The 22,039-nt window shown below is 34.2% G+C and overlaps 1 protein-coding gene across 2 annotated transcripts in view; it reads right to left on the bottom strand.

The window, feature by feature from the left end:
* SMCHD1 (structural maintenance of chromosomes flexible hinge domain containing 1) overlaps positions 1-22,039 on the bottom strand; it is a 120,580-nt gene that overhangs the window by 67,165 nt on the left and 31,376 nt on the right. For both annotated transcript variants that reach the window (XM_043443864.1, XM_043443865.1), the window contains exons 6-20: positions 21,490-21,604; positions 21,248-21,367; positions 19,428-19,594; positions 17,227-17,317; positions 16,092-16,302; positions 13,991-14,111; positions 13,729-13,912; positions 11,583-11,777; positions 9,841-9,954; positions 8,950-9,056; positions 8,163-8,245; positions 7,869-7,982; positions 3,906-3,983; positions 3,707-3,826; positions 807-951 (exon numbers count right to left, since the gene is read on the bottom strand). In XM_043443864.1, coding sequence (XP_043299799.1) covers positions 807-951; positions 3,707-3,826; positions 3,906-3,983; positions 7,869-7,982; positions 8,163-8,245; positions 8,950-9,056; positions 9,841-9,954; positions 11,583-11,777; positions 13,729-13,912; positions 13,991-14,111; positions 16,092-16,302; positions 17,227-17,317; positions 19,428-19,594; positions 21,248-21,367; positions 21,490-21,604 — 1,965 coding nt within the window. The remainder of the gene's footprint in view (positions 1-806; positions 952-3,706; positions 3,827-3,905; positions 3,984-7,868; positions 7,983-8,162; positions 8,246-8,949; positions 9,057-9,840; positions 9,955-11,582; positions 11,778-13,728; positions 13,913-13,990; positions 14,112-16,091; positions 16,303-17,226; positions 17,318-19,427; positions 19,595-21,247; positions 21,368-21,489; positions 21,605-22,039) is intronic.

Genomic DNA, 22,039 nt, shown 5'->3' with positions numbered 1-22,039 from the left:
ACTAAGCTATATCTCACTAGTCTCTGAGCTTCTAGAGGCAAATCCTATCTTCTTATTCACTTCTGTGTCTCCAGCTAGCAAATGCCTGGAATACAGTACATACTCAAATGATTAAAAGAGCAAACAATTACACCGAAAGGGGAAAAAAGTACACATCAATAGCAAAAGAAAGCATCCATTAAAAAGTGGGCCCCAAAGACAAATTTGGCAGAAATGTGAGAAAAATAATTTCTCCCTAGGCACCTCAGAAACAGGTAATGGAAAACAATGAACATCCTCAATTAAATAACTGGATGCTTTCAGAGCTATTTCTTAATATAAGCCAATCATTTCATTCTATAGGGTTACTAAGTAAAGGCAAATTCCAGGGAAGGACCAAATTTCCATGGAAACCACAAACTTTATTGCTACAGTTTTAAACACAAACCAAAATAAATTATACTAGCAGGTTAAAAGCCTACCAGTAGGTAACCGCTAAGGTTAAATGCCCATAATTTCTACGCAAACAACAAATTAAACATTGTATAGTGTATAGACCTGCCAGGAGACGTCATATTGTACTTGCAAAAAAAAAAGAGTTAAGACAGACCTATCAGTCTCAACCAAGTAACTAACAGCAAAAATTCAGTCCAAACAAACTTTCCTGAGGTAATTCACGTATGACACTGCAGCTGCAGAGAACAGCTTGGGACTAACTAAATCCCCCAGGTATCATAAAACACCAAACATTACTGAAGTTAACTCAACACAAATAATTTAAGCTAAAAAAAGTGAATACTCAGCAAATATGAACATTCAAAGATTACCTTGCTTCAAAAACTGGCTGAATATCAGTTGACAGTTGACTAGCATGACCAAATTCATCCTGAAACTCCACGGGGATATTGAATGGGACTCCAACACGAAACGGAGGATCCAAAAGACCGAACGAAAATTTCTCTGGTTTACCCTCTAAAAAAAAAAAGCATAAAAAGAAAATTCATCAGTCAGAGATTCATTGTAGGTAAAAACATCTATTTACGTATGGAAGATTAAACTACAATAAAGATGGCACTTTAAATCTGAGCAAAATTTACATAAATTATATCTATAATATACCTGTGAAAATAACAGACGGTTAACTTACATGATATATAAATAAGTCTACAAAGAGAGATAAATGTGTTTTTAAACTATGAAATTATTCAAATAAAGAAATGCTTATAATTTTATCAAAGGAAAAGTAAGGCAAAACACAATATTCAATAGCTATTCAAGGATATATGTGACAAAGATTAAAATATTTTAGTAGATACAAAGTCAATAGAGAAGCTCCATATGAGAAAACATTTGCAGTGTTTGCCATAAAGGATTTAAATCTTAAATACATTAAAACTTCCTATAAACAGCTATTGTTAAAATGTGGTCTATAGTCTAACAGTTTCAAGTCATCCCTTGTGAAATTATCAGAAATGCAAATTCCAAGATTCACCTTATCCTGTGTCAGATACTCTAGGAGTGAGGCCCACCAGTCTACAGTTTAATAAGCCCTGCGGGTGATTCATATAAAACTCACATTTGAGAACTACAGTTTTACACTATTAAAATGGGCATAGACTTTCACAGAATGACAATGTCCAATAAAGGCTAAAGAGATACACAACCTAATAATTAAATAATTTAACCACCAACTAGGCTAAATAAATACTGTAATATAGTTTGGCCAGCAGTGAGTATAGGGAAATAGGAACCCTCAGTCTGTTGGTGAGGGTACCTAACCTTTTAGGAGGGCAACTTGATAGAAAATACATATAAAATGTTAAAGCACATATTGATACATTTCAGTTTGGCAATTCTACTTCTTGGCATCCACTGTAGAGAAATTCTAGCACATGTACACAAAACATCATTCCCCCCCGCCCCATATAGAGACGTGATTTGTAACAGTCCCAAAACTGAAAATACCTGAAATGTTCATCAAAGAAAACTGCTTAAACTACAGCACATCCCTACTGTGGAATGTTCCACAGGTGTTATTTAAAGAACATGGTAGATTTGTATGTACAAAAAGGAACACTCCCCAAGGTGGCCTTCTGATTAGAGAAGGCAAAATGATTGCAGGCACTTAAAAATCAGCTCTCTAAAACCCCATAATAATATGACACCACAGAGCTTTTTTTTTAAAGAGGCCTAAACCTTCAAAAACAAAGAACAAGAAAAAAGACAACAGTAACAGAATTTGAAAGCTAGAGAGCACATGGACAAGTAGAATTCTCCAGGCAAGAATACTGGAATGGGTTGCCATTTCCTTCTCCAGGGGGTCTTCCCGACCAAGAGACTGAACCTGGATCTCCTGCATTGCAGGCGGATGCTTTACCATCCGAGCTACTGGGGAAGCACTATGGACCTAACAGAAAGACTCAAAAAATCAAATCCTCAATCATCAACAAAGCTAGCAGAGAGCCAATTTAATTCGCACTATGTAACATTCAAAAGTCTCAAGCACGGCTCTATCAAGTAGGAGTGAAACTGGAATAAAAGAGAAAGACTAGCTCAAATCTGTCAGAATCAGCTCCTCAGATACCCACCCCTCACCACACAGAGCCAGTCAACTACCTCCTTCATTTTCAGCAACATTTGGAAGGTTTCTCCTCTGGGGAAGGTAAGAGTAGGTCCAGGAGAGACCTACTTTGAACACTGGACACAGCACTCCTGAAAGCGCCAGTTTACCGTAAACAGGCAAATCAGGTGGAAGATTAATACTGAATGTGAAATATCTCACCATCTTTTCCAGCTTGGCTTCCCCAAATTATGGCACCTAGGTGTTTACACTCCACTCTGGAGAATCTGAACAGCCAGAGAAAAAAACCTAAAATTCGCTTATCATAATCTCCCCAAATGAAATAAACGCTCTCAAATGTCCTATTCTTAAACGTGTGTACAAGTAATGTAAGACAGCAACTAATAGGAAAGACCCAGTGCAGATGTGAAAAAAAAGCAACATCGAGGAAACAGGCTATGAATCATGTTTAAAAACATCAAGGAAAAAATACCATTATTAATAGCCTCAGAGAATTAATAAAAATATTGAATCCATGAAGTCAGAAGAAAATGCTCTGAAAAGGAAATAACCTTTTCAAATAAGTAAGTATTTATTAGAGAAAAAAATATTTTAGAAACTAAAAAATTATAGCAGAAAGAAAAAAAATCAAAAGAAAACATCGAACATCATGTTAAAGAAGTCTCTTATAAAGCAGAAAAACAGAACCAAGCGATGGAAAGTAGTAAACACAGTATACCAATTAAGAAGTCCAACGTCTGAACACCAGACGCTGTAGAAAGAAAAAAGACCAGAAATCAAAGTAACTCAGAAAAACTCCTAGGACTTAAAATGTCAGAGATTGGGACCCAAACTCTAAATTATTCAAACATCTGAGGATTGTGGAAGAGAGAGAATGGGGATAGTTGGATTGGGAGTGGGTGTTTAACATACAAAAGTCAGGAATCAGAATAACTTTAAACTCTACCAGTAACAAAGGAAGCTAGAAAACAATGATGATTTCAAAAATTTATAAGGAGCATGATTATCAAGCAGAGTTATAAAGTTATTTCTAAAGCCAAAATGGTTATACAATTGGTCAAACATCTTTTATCAAATTTTCTATTTTCCTCTTGATTTAAAATGCCACCTTTAGCATACAGAGTTACATACTGGTGTTTTGCTTACCTTTAACAGAAAATTTAATTGCTTTAGATGGTAGTGGCCTTCCTGCATAAGTGTCCGCATTACTTTCATTCAGGACAACTTGCAATTTCAATGTATAATTTCCCAACTTGTGAATATTTTCTGGACAAATTAAAAAGAAATTAAAATTCAAGTAAACACAATACTGATATAATTTTTAATATTCAGAGTAACAACTCACCCATTTTTTTAAACCAGTACGGCCATTTTCCTCCATGTTGACTAATATGTGAAATGATTTCTTTATTTCCACTTGAAGCTTAATAAAAGAAAAAAAATTTATATTTTGAGAAACTAAATATAGAACATGAATATGAAATGTCACACTGGCATCAAATATCTGTTGTACATTTTTAAAAATAGCTTTTAAACTTCAAAAGACCTAAAATTATCCTATGCAAGTCAACAGCATAATGAAAATTTACTTTTTCAGCCAATTAAAATTCCTTTAATTCTTAAAAATGTATCTGTAAATAAGCTTAACTGGTACAAACAACAGAATATAGAGTTAATTTTTTTTATATTAAAAATCATTACTTTGCAAGTTTTCTTCAAGATTAAAACAGAATTGTTTGTTTACATAATCTCTAAGACCTAGTGTCTATTAAGAGGCCTGATGAAGGAGAAAGGAAACAAAAGGATGATAGCACTTTTCTGAAATATTCTTTGCTATTTATTTTTGTTTTTAGAATCATGTAAATGACTCTAAAAATTCACAAAATGGAAAAAAAAATTCACAAAATGGAATTAAAGCAATTCATAAGCAAAAGCAAACTGTAGGTAGGTGATATGACCACATTAAAAAAAATTATTTCAAGTGACTTCAATTTTAGAATATATAAAAACTTTAAAGACAAATAACACTGCAAAGAAGTCAAAATTAATCTAAAGTCTTATTATCAGTAATTTTAATTAAGCCTTTATACTGCCTTTCCAACAAAAGTTGTGTTTCAAAATAAATCAATGACCATAACTGATACAGGAAATTTCTCACTAATTAATAAACCAAAAAGGATAATAAATTGAGATAATAGGACAATAAATTATTAGAAATGAAAGAATCATTGGGAAAACCCACTATATTGCATACCAAATAACAAAGCAAAAATCACTAATGGATGAAACTCTTAAAACATGGATGAAAGGAGAACTTTATAATCATACCAGCCAAGTGAATTCAATAATCCATTCCAGTAGCACTAAAAGTGGGACAATTAACTATAGCCATCAAATGCCTCCGATATAATACCAAAAACACAAATTCGCTACAAAGTATTGATTCTTGCTTTAGAAGAGAGAAAATAGTGAACCTAAATCTATTCAAGGTTTGGGGGTAATTTCTAGTCTTCAGGAAATAGAAAAAACAGTAGAACAAGTTAAATGACATTACAAAGAAACAGACAAGTATGTGCAACACTCTACAGTACAATAAAGTATAGATTTTAAAATGAATGAGACCGTAAATTTGTTATACATTTTACCAGAAAAAATAAACCTTTTAATTATTTTATATATAAATATATACCAGGCAGACCTTAGAGATATGGTAGGCTTGGCTTCAGACCACAACAAAACAAGGATCACAATAAAGGAAGCTACATAAATGTTTCCACTTCCCAGTGCATATAAGCTATGTTTATACTATACTATAGTCTATTGAGTGTGCAATAGCATTATTTCTTTTAAAAAATAATGTCAGTCAGTCAGTTCAGTCACTCATTTGTGTCTGATTCTTTGCGACACCATGGACTGCAGCACACCAGGCCTCCCTGTCCATCACCAACTCCCAGAGTTTACTCAAACTCATATCCATTGAGTCGGTGATGCCATCTAACCATCTCATTCTCTGTCATCCTCTTCTCCTGCCTTCAATCTTTCCCAGCATCATGGACTTTTCAAATGAGTCAGCTCTTAGCATCAGGTGGCCAAAGTATTAAGAGTTTCAGGTTCAACATCAGTCCTTCCAATGTATATTCCGGACTGATCCCCTTTAGGATGGACTGGCTGGATCTCCTTGCAGTTCAAGGGACTCTCAAGAGTCTTCTCCAACACCACAGTTCAAAAGCATCAATTCTTCGGCGCTCAGCTTTCTTTGTAGTCCAACTCTCATATCCATACATAACTACTGGAAAAACCATAGCCTTGACTAGACGGACCTTTGTTGGCAAAGTAATGTCTCTGCTTTTTAATATGCTATCTAGGTTGGTCATAACTTTCCTTCCAAGGAGTAAGTGTCTTTTAATTTCATGGCTACAATCACCATCTGCAGTGATTTTGGAGCCCCCCCCAAAAAAAAGTCTGCCACTATTTCCACTGTTTCTCCATCTATTTGCCATGAAGTGATGGGACCGGATGCCATGATCTTTGTTTTCTGAATGTTAAGCTTTAAGCCAACTTTTTTTCTCTCTCCTCTTTCACTTTCATCAAAAGGCTCTTTAGTTCTTCACTTTCTGCCATAAGGGTGGTGTCATCTGCATATCTGAGGTTATTGATATTTCTCCCAGCAATCTTGATTCCAGCTTGTGCTTCATCCAGTCCAACGTTTCTCATGATGTACTATGCATGTAAGTTAAAAAAGCAGGGTGACAATATACAGCCTTGACATACTCCTTTTCCTATTTGGAACCAGTCTGTTGTTCCATGGCCAGTTCTAACTGTTACTTCCTGACCTGCATACAGATTTCTCAAGAGGCAGGTTAGGTGGTCTGGTATTCATAATTTTCTACAGTTTATTGTGATCCACACCGTCAAAAATAAAAAGTACTTTATTGCTAAAAATGCTAATATTCATCTGCTTCTTCAGCAAGTTGTAGCAATAACATCAAAGACCACTAATTGCAGATCATCATAACAAATGAAATTTTTAAAAAGTTTGAAAAGTTGCCAGAATGACCAAAATGTGACACAGGGACATTAAGTGAGCAAATACTGTTGGGAAAATGGCATTAACAGACTTGCTTAACACAGAGTTGCCATAAACCTGAAATCCATAAAAATGCAGTATATGCAAATAGCCATAAAGCAAAGCTCAATTAAAGAGGTATGCCTGGTGCGCTGCAGTCCATGGGGTTGCAAAGAGTCGAACACAACTGAGCAACTGAACTGATGCTTGTATGTAGTTTTGTGGGGGTTTTTTGTTTTTTTAAATAAGAGGGAGGCAGGATGATCAGAGTTACAAAGAGGTTGGAAGATGCTACACTGTTGGCTCTGAAGATGGAGGAAGGGACCACAAGGCCAAGGAATGTGGGTGACTTCTAGAAATGGAAAGGCAAGCCTTCCCTACAACCTCCAGAAAGTCGCTATCCTGCTGACACTTTGATTTCAGCAGTCAGATGACCTAGAGAACTGTAAGATAACAAAAATACTGTTTTAAGCCACCAAAAAAAAAACCCTGGAGAAATACAGAACAGTGTGTCACAGAGGCCAAAAAGAGAGTACTGCAGTAAAATGAGGTAGTCAAACTGTTCAATGCTGCTGAGGCTAAAAAGACATTTATATGATGAAAGTATACACTACCACTGACTAGTTTATAAATGTTGGAAATAAACACACAGTGAATAAAACACTACATCTGTAAAATCCATGGACCAGACATGTAAGTATATAGTGGTAGAACAGATTATTGAAAACAAATATTGAAAATATTTTCAGGTGGTCAAAACAAAAACAAGAGACAAGAATTACAAGGTGACTCGAGTTAGGAAAATACAAGATGAGTGATAATATGTAGTTCTTCTCCCTTTGTAACAAAAAGTGGACCACGTTTCTCAACTGAAACAAGTACTTCCCATCCATAGGTTCAGAGATACAGTATTTTTGATTTAGAAGGCATCTTAAGGATTATCCAATCTAAATCCCTAATTCAGTATAAACTCATATGTATACATATCATATCTTTATTTTAGCCTATAACTGCCTCCATAGGAAAGTTCAGAATAAAGTGTTAAAAAAAAAAAAAACCCTAAGAAAACAACTGAGTTTTTAAAAACTGAATTATCCGTAACACTTTAGAAACTCTTAACTTCAAAGCACTATCTATCAGATTGCTAGGCCATCAATAATTCCACAAAGATGTTAAAGTATGTACTATATATTTACAAACAACAGTAACAATCCAAACATACAAATTAGCATATATACTTACAGTGTAATACAACTTTGAGTTCAACCAGGAGTTTCTTTGACCCTCCATGACTTGTTCCTGGAAGCTTCTGCATCGCTTCCCCTTTTTTATTTAATATTTCAATTCTTAATGCACCTATCAGTCCAAAATTAAAAATAAGAACATCTTAGGTACACCCAATGAATCTGATGAATCTGCCAGGTCTTCACATAGCGTTTTAATTTTTTATCATTTTTTTTTAACCATGAAATGTTAAGAAAAGCATTTTTTCAGTATTTAAAATACACACACACACAAGAAAAACCAAAAACATACCAATGGGGGTTCCAGCAGGTCTGATCTCATTTGGCAATAATTCATCTCCTTCAGGCCAAGTCACTGACAATCTATCGGGGAGTCTATTATTAAAACAGCATATTAATGTTTCATGAAATGTGTTAATTATGGTCTTATTTTTTAAAATAAAAGTTACTAGAAACTTTAATAGTTCTAATTTTTTTCCCCAACAGTTAAATCTGAAATTTTTTCCAACAGTTAAATCTGAAACTCCAAACCCTTAATCACTGCTGTGGCTACAAAGTAAAACAAAATCTCTTGGTGTTAAGAGACAGGAATTATCCCCCCTTTTTGAGATTTTTCTACTAGTCTGTAGTACAAGCTACCTTTGGGAGAAAGGATAACTCTACAAACAGAAGAATTACCAGTGAGTTCAGTAAGAATCAAAATAACTGCATTGTTAGCTACACAAAAGCCACAGTTTTGTTTTTCGACTTTTTACTTCTTTCGCTCCTATCTTTACCTCTCACCATTTTCTTCTAGTGACAGGGCAAAGTCATTGCTTTTTAACAAACTTAATCATAGTGCTGATAACAATGACACTGTAAGTGTAAGCTTCCTTATTTTTCTATAAGACAAATGCAGGATTCTGTTTTGATAGCTAGAGCGCTTTTTTTTTTTAACAGCAAGAAATTCGTCACAATACACACATCTAAGACTACAAGTGCCTAAATACAAAAGCATAATGCCACACTCAATAATAACTAAAAGGACAATTGCTCTGCAATTTGCCATTTTTTACCATGCATCTTGAAACATAAATTACCTTGCCATTTCATCTTCTACATATTTTTTCACAGCTTTCTCAGCAACTGTCCTATCCAGCTTTGCAATTGGCACAGTTTTTATTTCATCATACAGTGCCTGAGGTTCCTGAATAAGTAAAATTTATACCAACATTTCAAAAAGCTATTTAAATTTAGTCACAATAAGAATATTGATTTCTCTCAAAAAATATTTTTACCCTAATTAAGTAGATAAATCATAATAACTACTATTATATTACACCACAGTGTTTATTTCCATTTTTCAGATAAACACCCTAGGCCTAATTAAATACCATTCAAATCTTAACAAGAGCATAGTATAAGGAAGGATAAAGGGCCTCCCTGGTGGCTCAGACGGTAAAGAATTTGCCTGTAGGAGACCAGTGTTCGATCCTTGCGTTGGGAAGATCCCCTGGAGAAGGGAATGGCTGCCCACTCCAGTATTCTTGCCTGGAGAATTCCACGAACAGAGGAGCATGGCGGGCTACAAGCCCATGGGGTCACAAAGAGTCAGACACAACTGAGCAACTAACACTTCTTCATAAGGATAAAGCCCACTCTAATTTTGTTTTTCATTCTTGAGATAGAAGTCTGGCTCCAATGTTTATGTTTATGAGCCTTGAATGAAATGTGCACTTTAAAATTACTGTGAAATTGGCAATAATCTTGTAGCATCTGTTAAACACTGGGCACATAGATGTTAAGTTCTACAAACTACTAAAAACATCAAATATGAAACATAAAAATTCATGCTCCCATTCCTGTAACCAATGGAAAAGCCAAATACAAGTAAAAACAGAATACTCTATCTTTATTTTAAGAATTAAGCAAAATAAAGTAGTAATACCAAGAGACTCTGAAGAATATTTTGGGTTATTTGGGGATTTTACCATTGCAATTTGAACCTCTCCTCCTGTAGCATATACTTCTCCATCATGATCACCATAGAGAAAAAATTTCACAATGCTTCCATAAAAGAGAGGAAGTGTCTTGATTGTCTTGACCTAACATTCAGTTTTAAAACAAGGATTTAGCATTAATATTTACTTAGAAAAATAGGTTTAACAATTACTTAACAGAACTGTTTTATACAAGGGGAAAAACCCAGCATCTATTAGAAAAATTTAATGAAAAAAGCATTCTATAAAGTTATATTTGTGAAGCTCTCCACTTATTTGTAACATCTTTGAAAAGACAGTGGCTTCTTCATACAAAAATGTCATAGTTATGCATGTGTCTAAAAGGTCCATAATGCCTTCAAATGAATGCAAGCTGTCTCAAATCCCCATAAAATGTTGCTTGCAGGCTGTGAACAGTGACTTACAAAGTTATTGTTTCTTTCCAATAAATTAGCTCAAAACTTGTCTATATTATTTTTTTTCCTTACCTGGCCTGAAAACACCAGTAATTTCCACTAGTCCAATTCAAAACTTCTCAACTACAAGGACAGCAAGAATTTATATCAAATCTATCCTCCAGCCTCATTTCATTTCTGAACTATTTCTCTTCACGTGTAACAGTCTGAGGCAACCCAGTCCTGCTGCTTTTCCTGATCACTCCCTCCTTGTAACTTTCCACTTGACTTCACGGATACCTTATTTTCCTGGTTCCCTTCTCTCTCACCATTTTATCCCTTTCTTTCTCCTCTGTCAGCTCCTCCTCTTCATTTTCTAGCTTCTAGCTGCTGGAAAAGCAGGCTCAAGCCACACTCACTACTTCATGGTGACTGCATCTGATTCCAAACCTTTCGTTATATGATGATGAGAGTGTCACATTTGTGGGTTTATTACTACCTTCATAATAAACCCACTTCATAATAGACCCACTCTGGGCTTCCCAGGTAGCTCAAAGGGTAAACAATCTGTCTGCAATGCAGGAGACCTTGGCTTAATCCCTGGGTCAGGAAGACCCCCTGGAGAAGGGCATGGCAACCAATTCCAACATCCTTGCCTGGAGAATTCCATGGACAGAGGAGCCTGGTGGGCTCCAGTCCATGGGGTCGCAAAGAGTCAGACACAACTGAGCAATGTAAAGTTAAGTTAGTTACCTTCATAATTACCTCTGTAAACCTGAGCCACTACCTCTTTTAAGTTCCACACAAAAGTCACTTCATGCACAAAGAATTGCGTGATTTACTCTCTTATTCCAGGCCCATCCGAAGTCAGAAAATTCTCTCCTTCTAAACTATGACAGCACTACTCATTCTCTCTCTCCAGTGATTCTTAGGTCATCTCTATTTTCATGCCATAACAGCCTGAAGGACACAGGACACCCCTAGATCTCTATAATCTCCATAACGCCATCAACAGCACAGTAACTTAGAAGCTGCAGACACTAAAAAATTTGATGAAAAACCATTTCTTCATATCACATTAAAAAAAAAAAAAACAGATTCTCTATTTGAGTAAAGTGAAGTACAAGTTAACTGAGCCTTTGGCAAAAATTGTTTTGTTTTTTTTCCTTAATGTCCTATTAAATTACATAGTTATAATCAATTTGGCCTTTCCTTTCTTTTTTGGCTCCTAAGGAGACAAGACTACACACATTAGTTTTGGTTGTTGACAAATTCTAATAACTCTAATTTAGTTTCAAATTCTACTAAAACTTAAACCTAAAAATAAGTTAAACTTACCAGCTGTCCTGCTTTGTATATTTTTCCATCCCATTCTATCGCTGAGTAAGTGGCCCAGGGGCCCTGCTTTTTAGAAGGAAGATCAGGACGTGTAATTACTCCTTTAAAAAGGGTGAATTTTATTTGTTTGTCATACTTTTCATGGCAGTCCTTCAGCCATAAAGCAAACTCTCTGTCAATTTTCATTCGCTGCTCCTGTAAAATTTTAAAATGTCCCACAAAACTTAGCTACTCATAAACAAATACAACCACAGACACTTCTTGTTCATTTCATGTTTCCTTCCAAATACCCACCTACCCGAGAAAACCAAATAAAAAACTAAAATATTTTAATGGCTCTTTCTCCCATATAAATTTAGATTTGTATCAAAACATCACTAAAGAAAAAAGATCTTTGCTATCATCCTTGGTCCACAGGGTGGCAAAGAGTTGCACATGACTGAAGCAACTGAGCACACACTAGGATCTCAAGTTTCAATGATCAATGTCAACACAGATGTGCTTCTCTATTTTAAACCCTAGGATACACCCCCCCAAAAAAAGATAAACACTGCCTTCGTGGAGAAGGAGAACTAACTGATGTCCCCATCAGAAGGGTAAGTGGAAACCTTCTTAATGTGAAACACGCACACTCCAACAGGGAAATAAAAAGCCTTTTATATATTAAGCACAGATTTAAACACATACTTAAACATAGAAATGGTATATCTACAGTAATAAAATGTCTTGGGCGGTTATTTGGGGGAGAAAAGGTCAAAAAGGCTCTTTTATAAGGTGACAGTGAAAAAAAGGTTGAGAAACATAGCTATGGCAAAACACACTTTTAAAAAAATTATGCTTTACACATTTATTCAAAAATAGATTACAAAATAAAAATTGCCATCTTGTAATACATAAGAAGAAAATGTGTTATTGCTTATCATCCTTCACTCTGCTGAGAGACACTAGAGATTTACACTCCAGTGTAAGCTGCTATACACTGGTTTAATGCTTGTCTTTAGGAGAAGGAGTAGGGGAAGATAATCACATTACATGCTTTCATAGAAGACAAAGCATAAAGTTACAGAAGTTCATTTCCTCTGTACACCTTACTCCACAATCCACCATTTTCAAATGAAAATGGGGCGAAATTAAAACTGATTTCAGCTTAAGTTTTTGCAACTTGCAGTCAGATGACCAGTATATTAATCATTAAAAAAAAATTAGATTTTAAAAAGTTACTCAGATAAGAAATACATATACATGGTAAACACCAAAAAATGGCATATATTTTTCAAGGAAACTTTCCCCCTAATCTGTTCCCAGGTACCAACTCCTTCCTGAATCAGTAGTGTTGTTACTTTGACAACAGTATTAAAATTATTAACTAGGAATGAGACTGCCTACCAAATTTTTATGCTGTATTTCAGTCTCAGCCCTCATCTGTAGAAGATAAAATTACATCAGATTCAGAATCATTTTTATTAAGAGCAAAATGAATGTCAACATGTTATAGGGATACACAAATACTGTGTTATATATTGTGTTTACTGTCCAGCAACTTTAAGTTTAGAATAAATGCACCCATCTCTTCACAACTTAACATTACAGTACTGAAAGAGTAGCATCAAGTAAAAGTTTCTGAGGTGTTTAGGCAAAAGGAAAGTACACTAGCTTCATTCAACTTTTTAAAAAAATTTATCATTCTTTTTCTATTGATTAAAGCAGATTTTAATAGTGATCAATCTCAAATCACCTTTTAGCCCAAAGTATTTCACAGTTCTACCTAAATTTTACCCCCAAGGTTAGATTAAAATTGTATATTTAAGGTTACTAATATACAAACAAAGCCTCTCTATTAGATAAAATTGTTATTTGCTCTTAGCAAACAGACGTGCTTCTGAAGATTCTATTCACCATGTCAAGGTATTGATGAAAACCTGGTAAGTTTTATCCCAGTAAAAGCTAATCCGTTTGAAATTTTTGAGCAAACACATAAATGCTCATGGACTAAAATGTATACTCTTTTGAGTAAATAAAATGAAAAGTATGCAAATTGCCAGTACAAATCTACACTACAAGTGACTTTTGTTGACCTTAAAATAGAACACTTCTTGATATTTAAAATCATACCTGTCCATTTAAAACTTGTAATTTAAATTCATACCTGTCCATTTAAAATCCTTGTAAAAAGGGTGTTCTTGTCTTTCAGTTTTAGCTCAAGATCCATAAAGGTCAGTTTATTTGTGCTGACCTGGAATTTGTCATTAGTAAATAATGCACCAGATATCCTATTGTAGCACTCAAAAGGCGCAAGCCCTCTCTTCTTAGGAGGAGCACACCAGTCAAAGCTTGAATAGAACAAAATACTGGTTAGTAAAAAGATAAGATGATAAAACAATGTAATCTCAGCAAAAATCAGAACTTACTCCTCAACAGATGTATATGGTATTAGCCGTCCATTCCAAAAACATTCAAAAATAGGCCTTTTCCCTCTTGCTGCTTTCTCAAGTATGAAACAGTCATCATCATCATCTTCATCTTTTAATTCTAGGACAAAGGAACAAGTGGAACAAATAATTTTTACCACTGAGAAATCAATTTCCATAAATGAAATGTTAAAGCTTCTTCGGAGGAACGGTAACAAAAATTCTTATGATCTTTAACACTGTGTTCTGTAAAACCTAGAACTACCTTTATTCTGTTTGCCCTCAAAAAGGCAGATTTTCAAAGTGGCTCCACATTACCAACAGTGATTCTCATTAAAAAGCAATAATTACATACTCATGAATCTGTGTTAGGATTACTATACTAGCTACTGAGCCTGCCATCTGTAAAACCTATTTATAAATACGGGAGCTTGAATTTTGTACCTAAATCACATCTCACAGCTCTGTCAGAACCAGTACACTCACATATCATCTGGAAAATCTACAATGTCTAGAAACAGCAAGTTTGCTTAGCTTGGACAAATTAATAACACTAAATCAAGTTTACATTATGATACAGTTATATCCTATGCTATAAAGCACAACCGTCTACAACATTTCTATGTTAGTAATACCTTTTCATATATTCAGGTAAATTAGATTCAAGCATTATGATCTTGATATAGTAATACCTCAGTTATTCTGGCATTAAGTCATTCCCCCCTGACCCCCAATAAAGTCTTTTTCTCCAAAAAAATCTTCACAAGAAGTTCATAAGTAAAAGTTCCTTCCGATCAAAACATTTCACTTGGTCTTAGCGAACCCCTCTGATCATCATACAATTAATTAGCTATTATTTTAAGACATCATTTTTAAGAACTTTAGCTTTTTGTCTATAAGCATATCAAAATCACAAATGACAAATGAAAAACAGGCCAGAGACTGCATGGGAGGCAGAGTCACTAAGTAATAATATGTATGAACACTTACTAAATAGAGGCAGGTACTATTCTAAGGACTAGAAACAGTTTCTTATTCAACCCCTACAACATGTCTATGAGGCAAGAATTATTATTCCCCATTACAGATACTAAAGCAGTAGTTTGTCAAATTTTACACAACAGAAAGTGGCAATGACAGGATTCAAATCAGGAAATCTGGTTCTAAAACACAATACTAAGGATATACTAAGGAACTATCCTGAATGAGAAAATGTAACACTGTTAATCTATGAAAATTGAATGTGACTCTGATAATCCCATTAGAACATTGTTATTCAAAGTACAGTACAAAGTGATTCCAAGGTTTATCTAGAAGAGCAAAATATTAAGAATTATGAATTTTCTCAAAAAAGAACAATACTGTCTTGTCCTACTGATATCAATATACACTATAAAGGACAAGAGATTCACTATAAAGGACATGTTATTCATGTATAAAAACATAAAACATATCAATGCCTTATAGCAAATGATCCAGGTTCTATGTACTTATGGGAACTTCATATTATTATGAAAGTGATATTTATATATAACATTCAATAACTGGTACTAGGAAACTGGAAACCCACATGGAAAATATTAAGCTAATCCTCAAACAAAAAAGAAAATTACAGGTATATTAAAGATATAAACATAAAATGATAAAAGCTACAGAATCTATTTAAAAATTCATAAAAAAATGAGATGTACGAAGCCTTTCTGCAGCAAGGCCTATCAGAAAACATAAAGAAAAAAACCAATGTGACTAAATAAAGTTTAAAACTACTTTATAAATATCTACAAAGATAACAGGAAGACAACATGGGGAATATATAAAGGATTACTATACGGTACATAGCTAAAAGTTCAGTTCAGTAAGAGAAGCACGATATAAGAACATATAACGTTTCTCAGAGCAACTGTTTTATTTATCTGGATGTGAATATACACAAAAATTAATAATTATAAAAACTACAACTACCTTAACAACTTAAGACCTGCATGAGGAAAAAGCGCTTTAAAATTTATCTAACCTTAAGCCTAACTAACAATTAAGAAAATAAATCATTATCCTAAATCACAACTTTGTATTTTGTAGCTAAGGTAACAGATTAACATACTTGATGGAAAACATGGATCATCAGGGTAGGTTTCTCTATCATATAAGAAAGGGTGATATCGGATAATCCCTTCCACTACACCATCTCCTTCAACATGAGCCTTGAACTCAAAACTATCGGCTGCTGTATTTATATACAATGTCTGCATGTCATCTTGTATTCCCCTCAGGTTGATAATTTTAGGTGTCTTCCCCTTTTCAAACATAGAAATCTAAAATAAAAATAAAACAAAAACAATTAAATTCGACAGTGACTGCACTTTTGTTCTCATCTATGATCCAACAACAGAAAGGCAAAAACTATTTTTATCTGTATAAATAATCACCTAGCTTAAAGAAATACATATATATTTCTATCTTGGTTAAATAGGTCTAAGGAGCGTCTTAATTAAGAAATATATTACTAAAAAGCTGAAAGTAAGCAAAGAAACAGCTGAAGGATATATAAGTCACGAGTTTATTTCATTCAAGCTTTCCTGCTAGAGGTGCGTCTGTCTGTGCACTCAGTCATGTCCGATTTTTTGCAACCCCATGGACTGTAGCCTTCCAGGATCCTCTGTCCATGGAATTCTCCAGGCAAGAATACTGGAGTGGGTTGCCATTTCCTACTCCAGGGGATTTCCCGACCCAGGGACAGAACTCGCGTCTCTTGTGTCTCCTGCACTGGCAGGTCGATTCTTTACCACTGGCATCACCTGGGAAGCCCTAGAAGTAGGAAGTAGGATAAAGACGTACAAGAAATTCCACCTGACATGTGGGCAAGGATACTGAGAACTCAACATTCAAATGTTCTGTTCTAAATCTTATTTTTTTCTTATTAAGAGACTTCTGTGAACAAAAGGGAAACTATTTATGTCTTTTCTTCCCTGCTTTTGAGACATGACATTCAGTAATGGTTCATATCTCTATAGAAGACAAAGAAAATAGAAACCAGATACTATAGTAAATAAGATATCCAGAAAAGTACACCTTAGGAATAATCTCTTTCCTTAGACACCAAACAAGAAAAATGGTTTGGTAAAAGACAAGGACAGAGAAGCTGCCTATTTACTGATTGACTTTTCTTATCCAGATTAACTTGGAACTAGAACACAGACCTAATACTTAACAATAGTTTAAGAAAGAATTTATCTTACTTCAATATCAATGTTGTTGAAAGGTCCAGCTTCCTTTGATATACGTTTTTCATTCCCTTTTGGACCATGGATGTAATAATGATAAATATGTCTAAAATATAAAAGAGTAACTTTATACTTTTAATTCACATAAAACTACAGTTCATCCAATCTACCAAAAAAACTTTATTACTACTATTTGGCAGTACCTACTAGGCGCCACGCACAATATTAAGCATTTTTAAACACAGTAAACCACATAATGGTAAAAACAATCATAAGATTCAGGTATTATTTCCCCTCATTTTATAAATACAGAAGTTGGGAATGCCACGAAAATTATATAATTTACTTACGGTCACAGAATCAGAGTGTGAAGAGATTCAAGCCAAGTCTTTTCAACTTCAAATCCCACATACTTCAAGTGTATTTTACCAAAATAAACTAAAACTACAAGGTAAGAGGCTATAATTCTACTTGTCAGGGATTTTCTAGAAAAGACTCAAAAATCAGGGAGTATACACAATTGGGTATCTTTAACTTATGTCTCCAACATGAGAGTATCATTCTGTCTCATCTTTCTTCTCCTGTAGAAATGAAACAATCTTATGCCAATACTCCTAAAATTAATAAATTCAGCATCATTCCATCAAAAACTACCACTTCAGAAATTTTTGCTATTTTATTTTGGAAAATGTTTAAAAAGATTATACTCTGGGGAAATTATTCACATCTCTTCATATCACATAGCCCATCTGTAATCATTCCTCAAGCAGTAGTATTAAATATTCCTTCATACAAACTTTATCTTTTCAAAATTACACTAATTGTCCTAGTTTAAAACACTACTAAAATAAAAAGAAATCATTGAAAATCTTGAGATCTTCCTTCCAACATCTCAAAAGTGTTAACATCGTCAGTTTACAAGCATACATTAAGCAACTGTGCTATAAATAGCTCACCAAGTGTGTGCTTCTATGTCATTCTTTTTAAGAACAAGAGTTATGTTATGTTATTATGTACAGAGTTCTTTCAGTTAAGAGAAATAATAAAATAGCTAATAAACAGTCCAAAGTCCTATTTAAAACTCTGTTACAGGGCCAATAAACATCAGTATTCAAGAAAAAAGGCATTCCTAAAATCAAATTTATTTCTTCAAAAAAATTTTTAACTGTTAATATTTATGTCCAAAACAGAATCTTAACAGCCCTTGAATAAGTAGAAAAAATATGGAGATGATACCTTATTTAAAAACATGAATTTTGTACAGCATACCCACTTTTGTGAGACTAATTCAGGCTAATACAAATTATGGACAATCCAGTCTATACCATATAACTACAGAGAAAAAACTTAACAACCTTAAATATATATACTTCTGATTTGATCTAACAGAATATGTACCCTCTAAAAGTTTTCCTCAAGTAGATACACAAAGATTTATTTTTACTCATTTCATACAGCACATATGCATATTTTTAACAGACTCAATATATTCATTCAATAAATTTTTACTGAGCAACTACAATGTTAGTTAGTACAGTGGAAACACTGGGGATATAACAGTGCATAAAAAACAATAAACATTCCAAGGTGGGAGGCAGACCAAAAAAAAAGTACAATACATGGATTATAATCCATGCTGCATAGCAAAAGCACAAAAGGGGGACCTGGGATTGATTAGCTGAATTGGATAAACTCTTAAGTTTATTTTAAATGTCATCACAGTTGTCAAAAAGCATAGGCCTCTTATTTGTAATGACCAATATATTACAGGTATGCTAAGTTGCTTTAATCGTGTCCAACTCTTTGTGACCCTATGGACTGTAGCCTACCAGGCTCCTCTGTCCATGGGCTTCTCCAGGCAAGATACTGGAGTGGGTTGCCATTCCCTTCTCCAGGGGATCTTCTTGACCCAGGGATCGAACCTGCATCTCCTGTGGCACCTGCATCTCCTGTGGCTCCTGCATCACAGTCAGGCAGATTCTTAACCACTGAGCCCCTGGGGAAGCCAAGTGACCAGTAAATATGTACAGAATAGAGAACTATTTTGATAGCTAACATCAGAGTAATGGTTCCTATGCTGAGGGAAGAAATGGGATAGGATCAAAGAAGACAGCTAAGAGGTCTCAATGTATCTGTAATATTTTCTTTTTTTTAATATTTTCTATCTTAAAAAAAGATAAGAAAAAACATGTCCTGCATCAAATGTAAATACTTACGCTAACTGTCTGGTCCAAAGATGGAAATAATTTTTCAAGTACTGCATGTGTTCTGGTTGTACCCCTGTGATAACCACAGCAGTAAAGCTATCTTTTTCCTTCTCCTCTGCGATAAGATGATGTAGAAATCGTTCATCATCATTTGTAATGTGACTAGAATCAGACGGCTACAAGAGTGAACATAAGATTACATGCACCTCAAATGTAGTTAACAAAGTTTACATCAACCTTTAACATTCACTTGGATAATTTCAAATACAGGCTTCAAAAATCTTTTGGAGGAAAATCACCAAATACAAATCAGCTGAGTGTGTGACAAAGTTGTGAGGACAGAGAGCCTTTTACAGACACTGCTAAACTGGCATACAAAAAGGAGAATCCTAAACCATAATGCTAAACCAACTGTAGAATCATATAAAAAAGGGAAAAGAAAAATGAACACTGAATTTAAAAATACCTCCCAAATCGAGAACACTTACCCTAAAGTGGACTGAGTCCTTGCTTGGGGTACCTACCACTGAACTTGGTCAGGACCAATGCCCAGCTAGTCCACATTCAACAAAACTAGGATACAGCGTGAACCCAGCTGACTCAGCCCAAAGGCACTGTGTTTAAAAGGGAGTAAAACCATCCTGGGCCTCAGCCCACTTTCAGAGAATATCTATAGTTTGTAGTGGGCTGAGGGGAGAGGGGGAGGGAGGGATATGTTTGAGGATAAGAATTTAAAACTTCTCTGTTTTTACTATGAGTCTGTATGTTAAAAGTTGCATGCATATGTATGCATATATGTACTATGTAAGTCGCTGTACACACAAAAACTTACAAGGATAAAGATACACTCTGAACTATTAGGAAAAGTGACTTCGTAATATACACCCTAAGTATTTATAAGTTCCAATTCCTTATAACAGCTATAAAAATTTTAACAGTCTACACAAAGAAAAATTTATAATTAAGATAAAATGTTACACAAAGAAACTAATGGCAACGTCTTCATAATTTTAACAAAATACTTTAAGTAAGCTAAATGCCTAACAGAATGGTCAAATTATAGTAAATTTAGCCAAAGATACTATAAAACTATGAAGTATATTGTGCACCAAAATATTTTATAAGATGAAGAAGTACTCAAAATACTAATAAGTCAGAACTCAAACTATAAATATACAATAAAGTTAAACTAGGAGAAAATTCAACTAAATATATCATAAGGACTTTTATCTGGCATTTGAGACTATTTTTATTTTCTTTACAAAAATTTTTACAATTTACTTTAGAGTCAAAAATTTTTTTTTAAGTTTTACCTTTAAAAAAGGTTTTAAAATTTGAAAATTTTAAAATGTTTCAAAGTTGAATGAGTAATACAACAAACACCATGTGCTCACCACGATTCAAATTTATTAACATTCCACTTATTAAAACGAGAGTTTGAATGCAAATTTAATCACTGTTTTCTACTTCTGTGATTATTATACAATAAATACTTAAAAACTCAAACTCAGAGCAAGGAAACAGTTTATAATCTTATGAACAATTTCCAGGAAGCTGAATTGGCTTTATGGGAAAAGTTATTTTCTGAAGACTTCAGCCTGAGAAAGCACACAAATGATCACTTTTGCTATTCACAAAATTAAAAGAAAATAAAAATTTAATTTGAAAATTCCATATTTTCAAGTTTTAAAAATAACATTAGTATCTTAGAGATTGAAAAAAAATGTTCTTGTCCCATCATCCATCCAAGGTATAAATTTACAATTAATACCAAAAAATAAAAAATAATAAAAAAAAATTTACAATTAATGAGTTAAAATGTACTGTACCTTTCTGTTTCTAATAAATCCGCTATATATTGCCTCTTTATTTTTCTCTTTCTTCTCAAAATCTTCTTTAGAAAGTAAAAGTTCATGAACATCCTGGGAGTCTACAGGCTTACTTATCATCTGTTAAATATTAAAAAGATTACCTTTTAAATTCGCAAAATTTAAAACGAATAATACAATTAGACAGTTAACTTCAAAATATTTTGACCAACTTTCACTTGTAAGAAATCTTTTTTACTTACTCTGGCTGACTGTCCAACAAAGAAAACGGCCTGCTTGCCCCCAACACCAAAGTAGGAGATATCACTATTTAAACTGCGGGGTACTGGCAGTGGTCGAACGTATCCTGAATGATCACTGAAATGAAACATTACATTAATGCAGTGGTATTAAACAAACGACTCGGGTGCTAAAGAAAACTGGTACAGCACTTTTATTAAGAGTTAATAAAATGATCCCCAAGCCAGATAATACCCCTATTCAAATGTAAAAGAATCAGAGCCAAAAGCCAAAACAGCATCTAGTCCAAAGGCTCTCAAAGTTTTTTACCCAGGCCAGCTGCATCAGTAAGCCTGGAAACTCTAAGAAATGAAAATTCTTGGTATCGCCCTCTTAAATCAGAAAATTTCAAATATCTGTAACTCTACAGTCTTCCCTTCAAAATCCTTTACTCATTCAAAACTCATTAAAATACCGTCTCATGACTAGTGGGAATTACAACAAAGAGATTCTCCTTTTCATGTGCTTCTGCTCTGTCATGTCTGATTCTTTGTGACCCCGTGGACTATAGCC

This window comes from Cervus canadensis, chromosome 23 (assembly GCF_019320065.1).
Source record: "Cervus canadensis isolate Bull #8, Minnesota chromosome 23, ASM1932006v1, whole genome shotgun sequence".
NCBI classification, from domain to species: Eukaryota; Metazoa; Chordata; class Mammalia; order Artiodactyla; family Cervidae; genus Cervus; species Cervus canadensis.
This window is presented reverse-complemented; position numbering and strand designations above follow the sequence as displayed.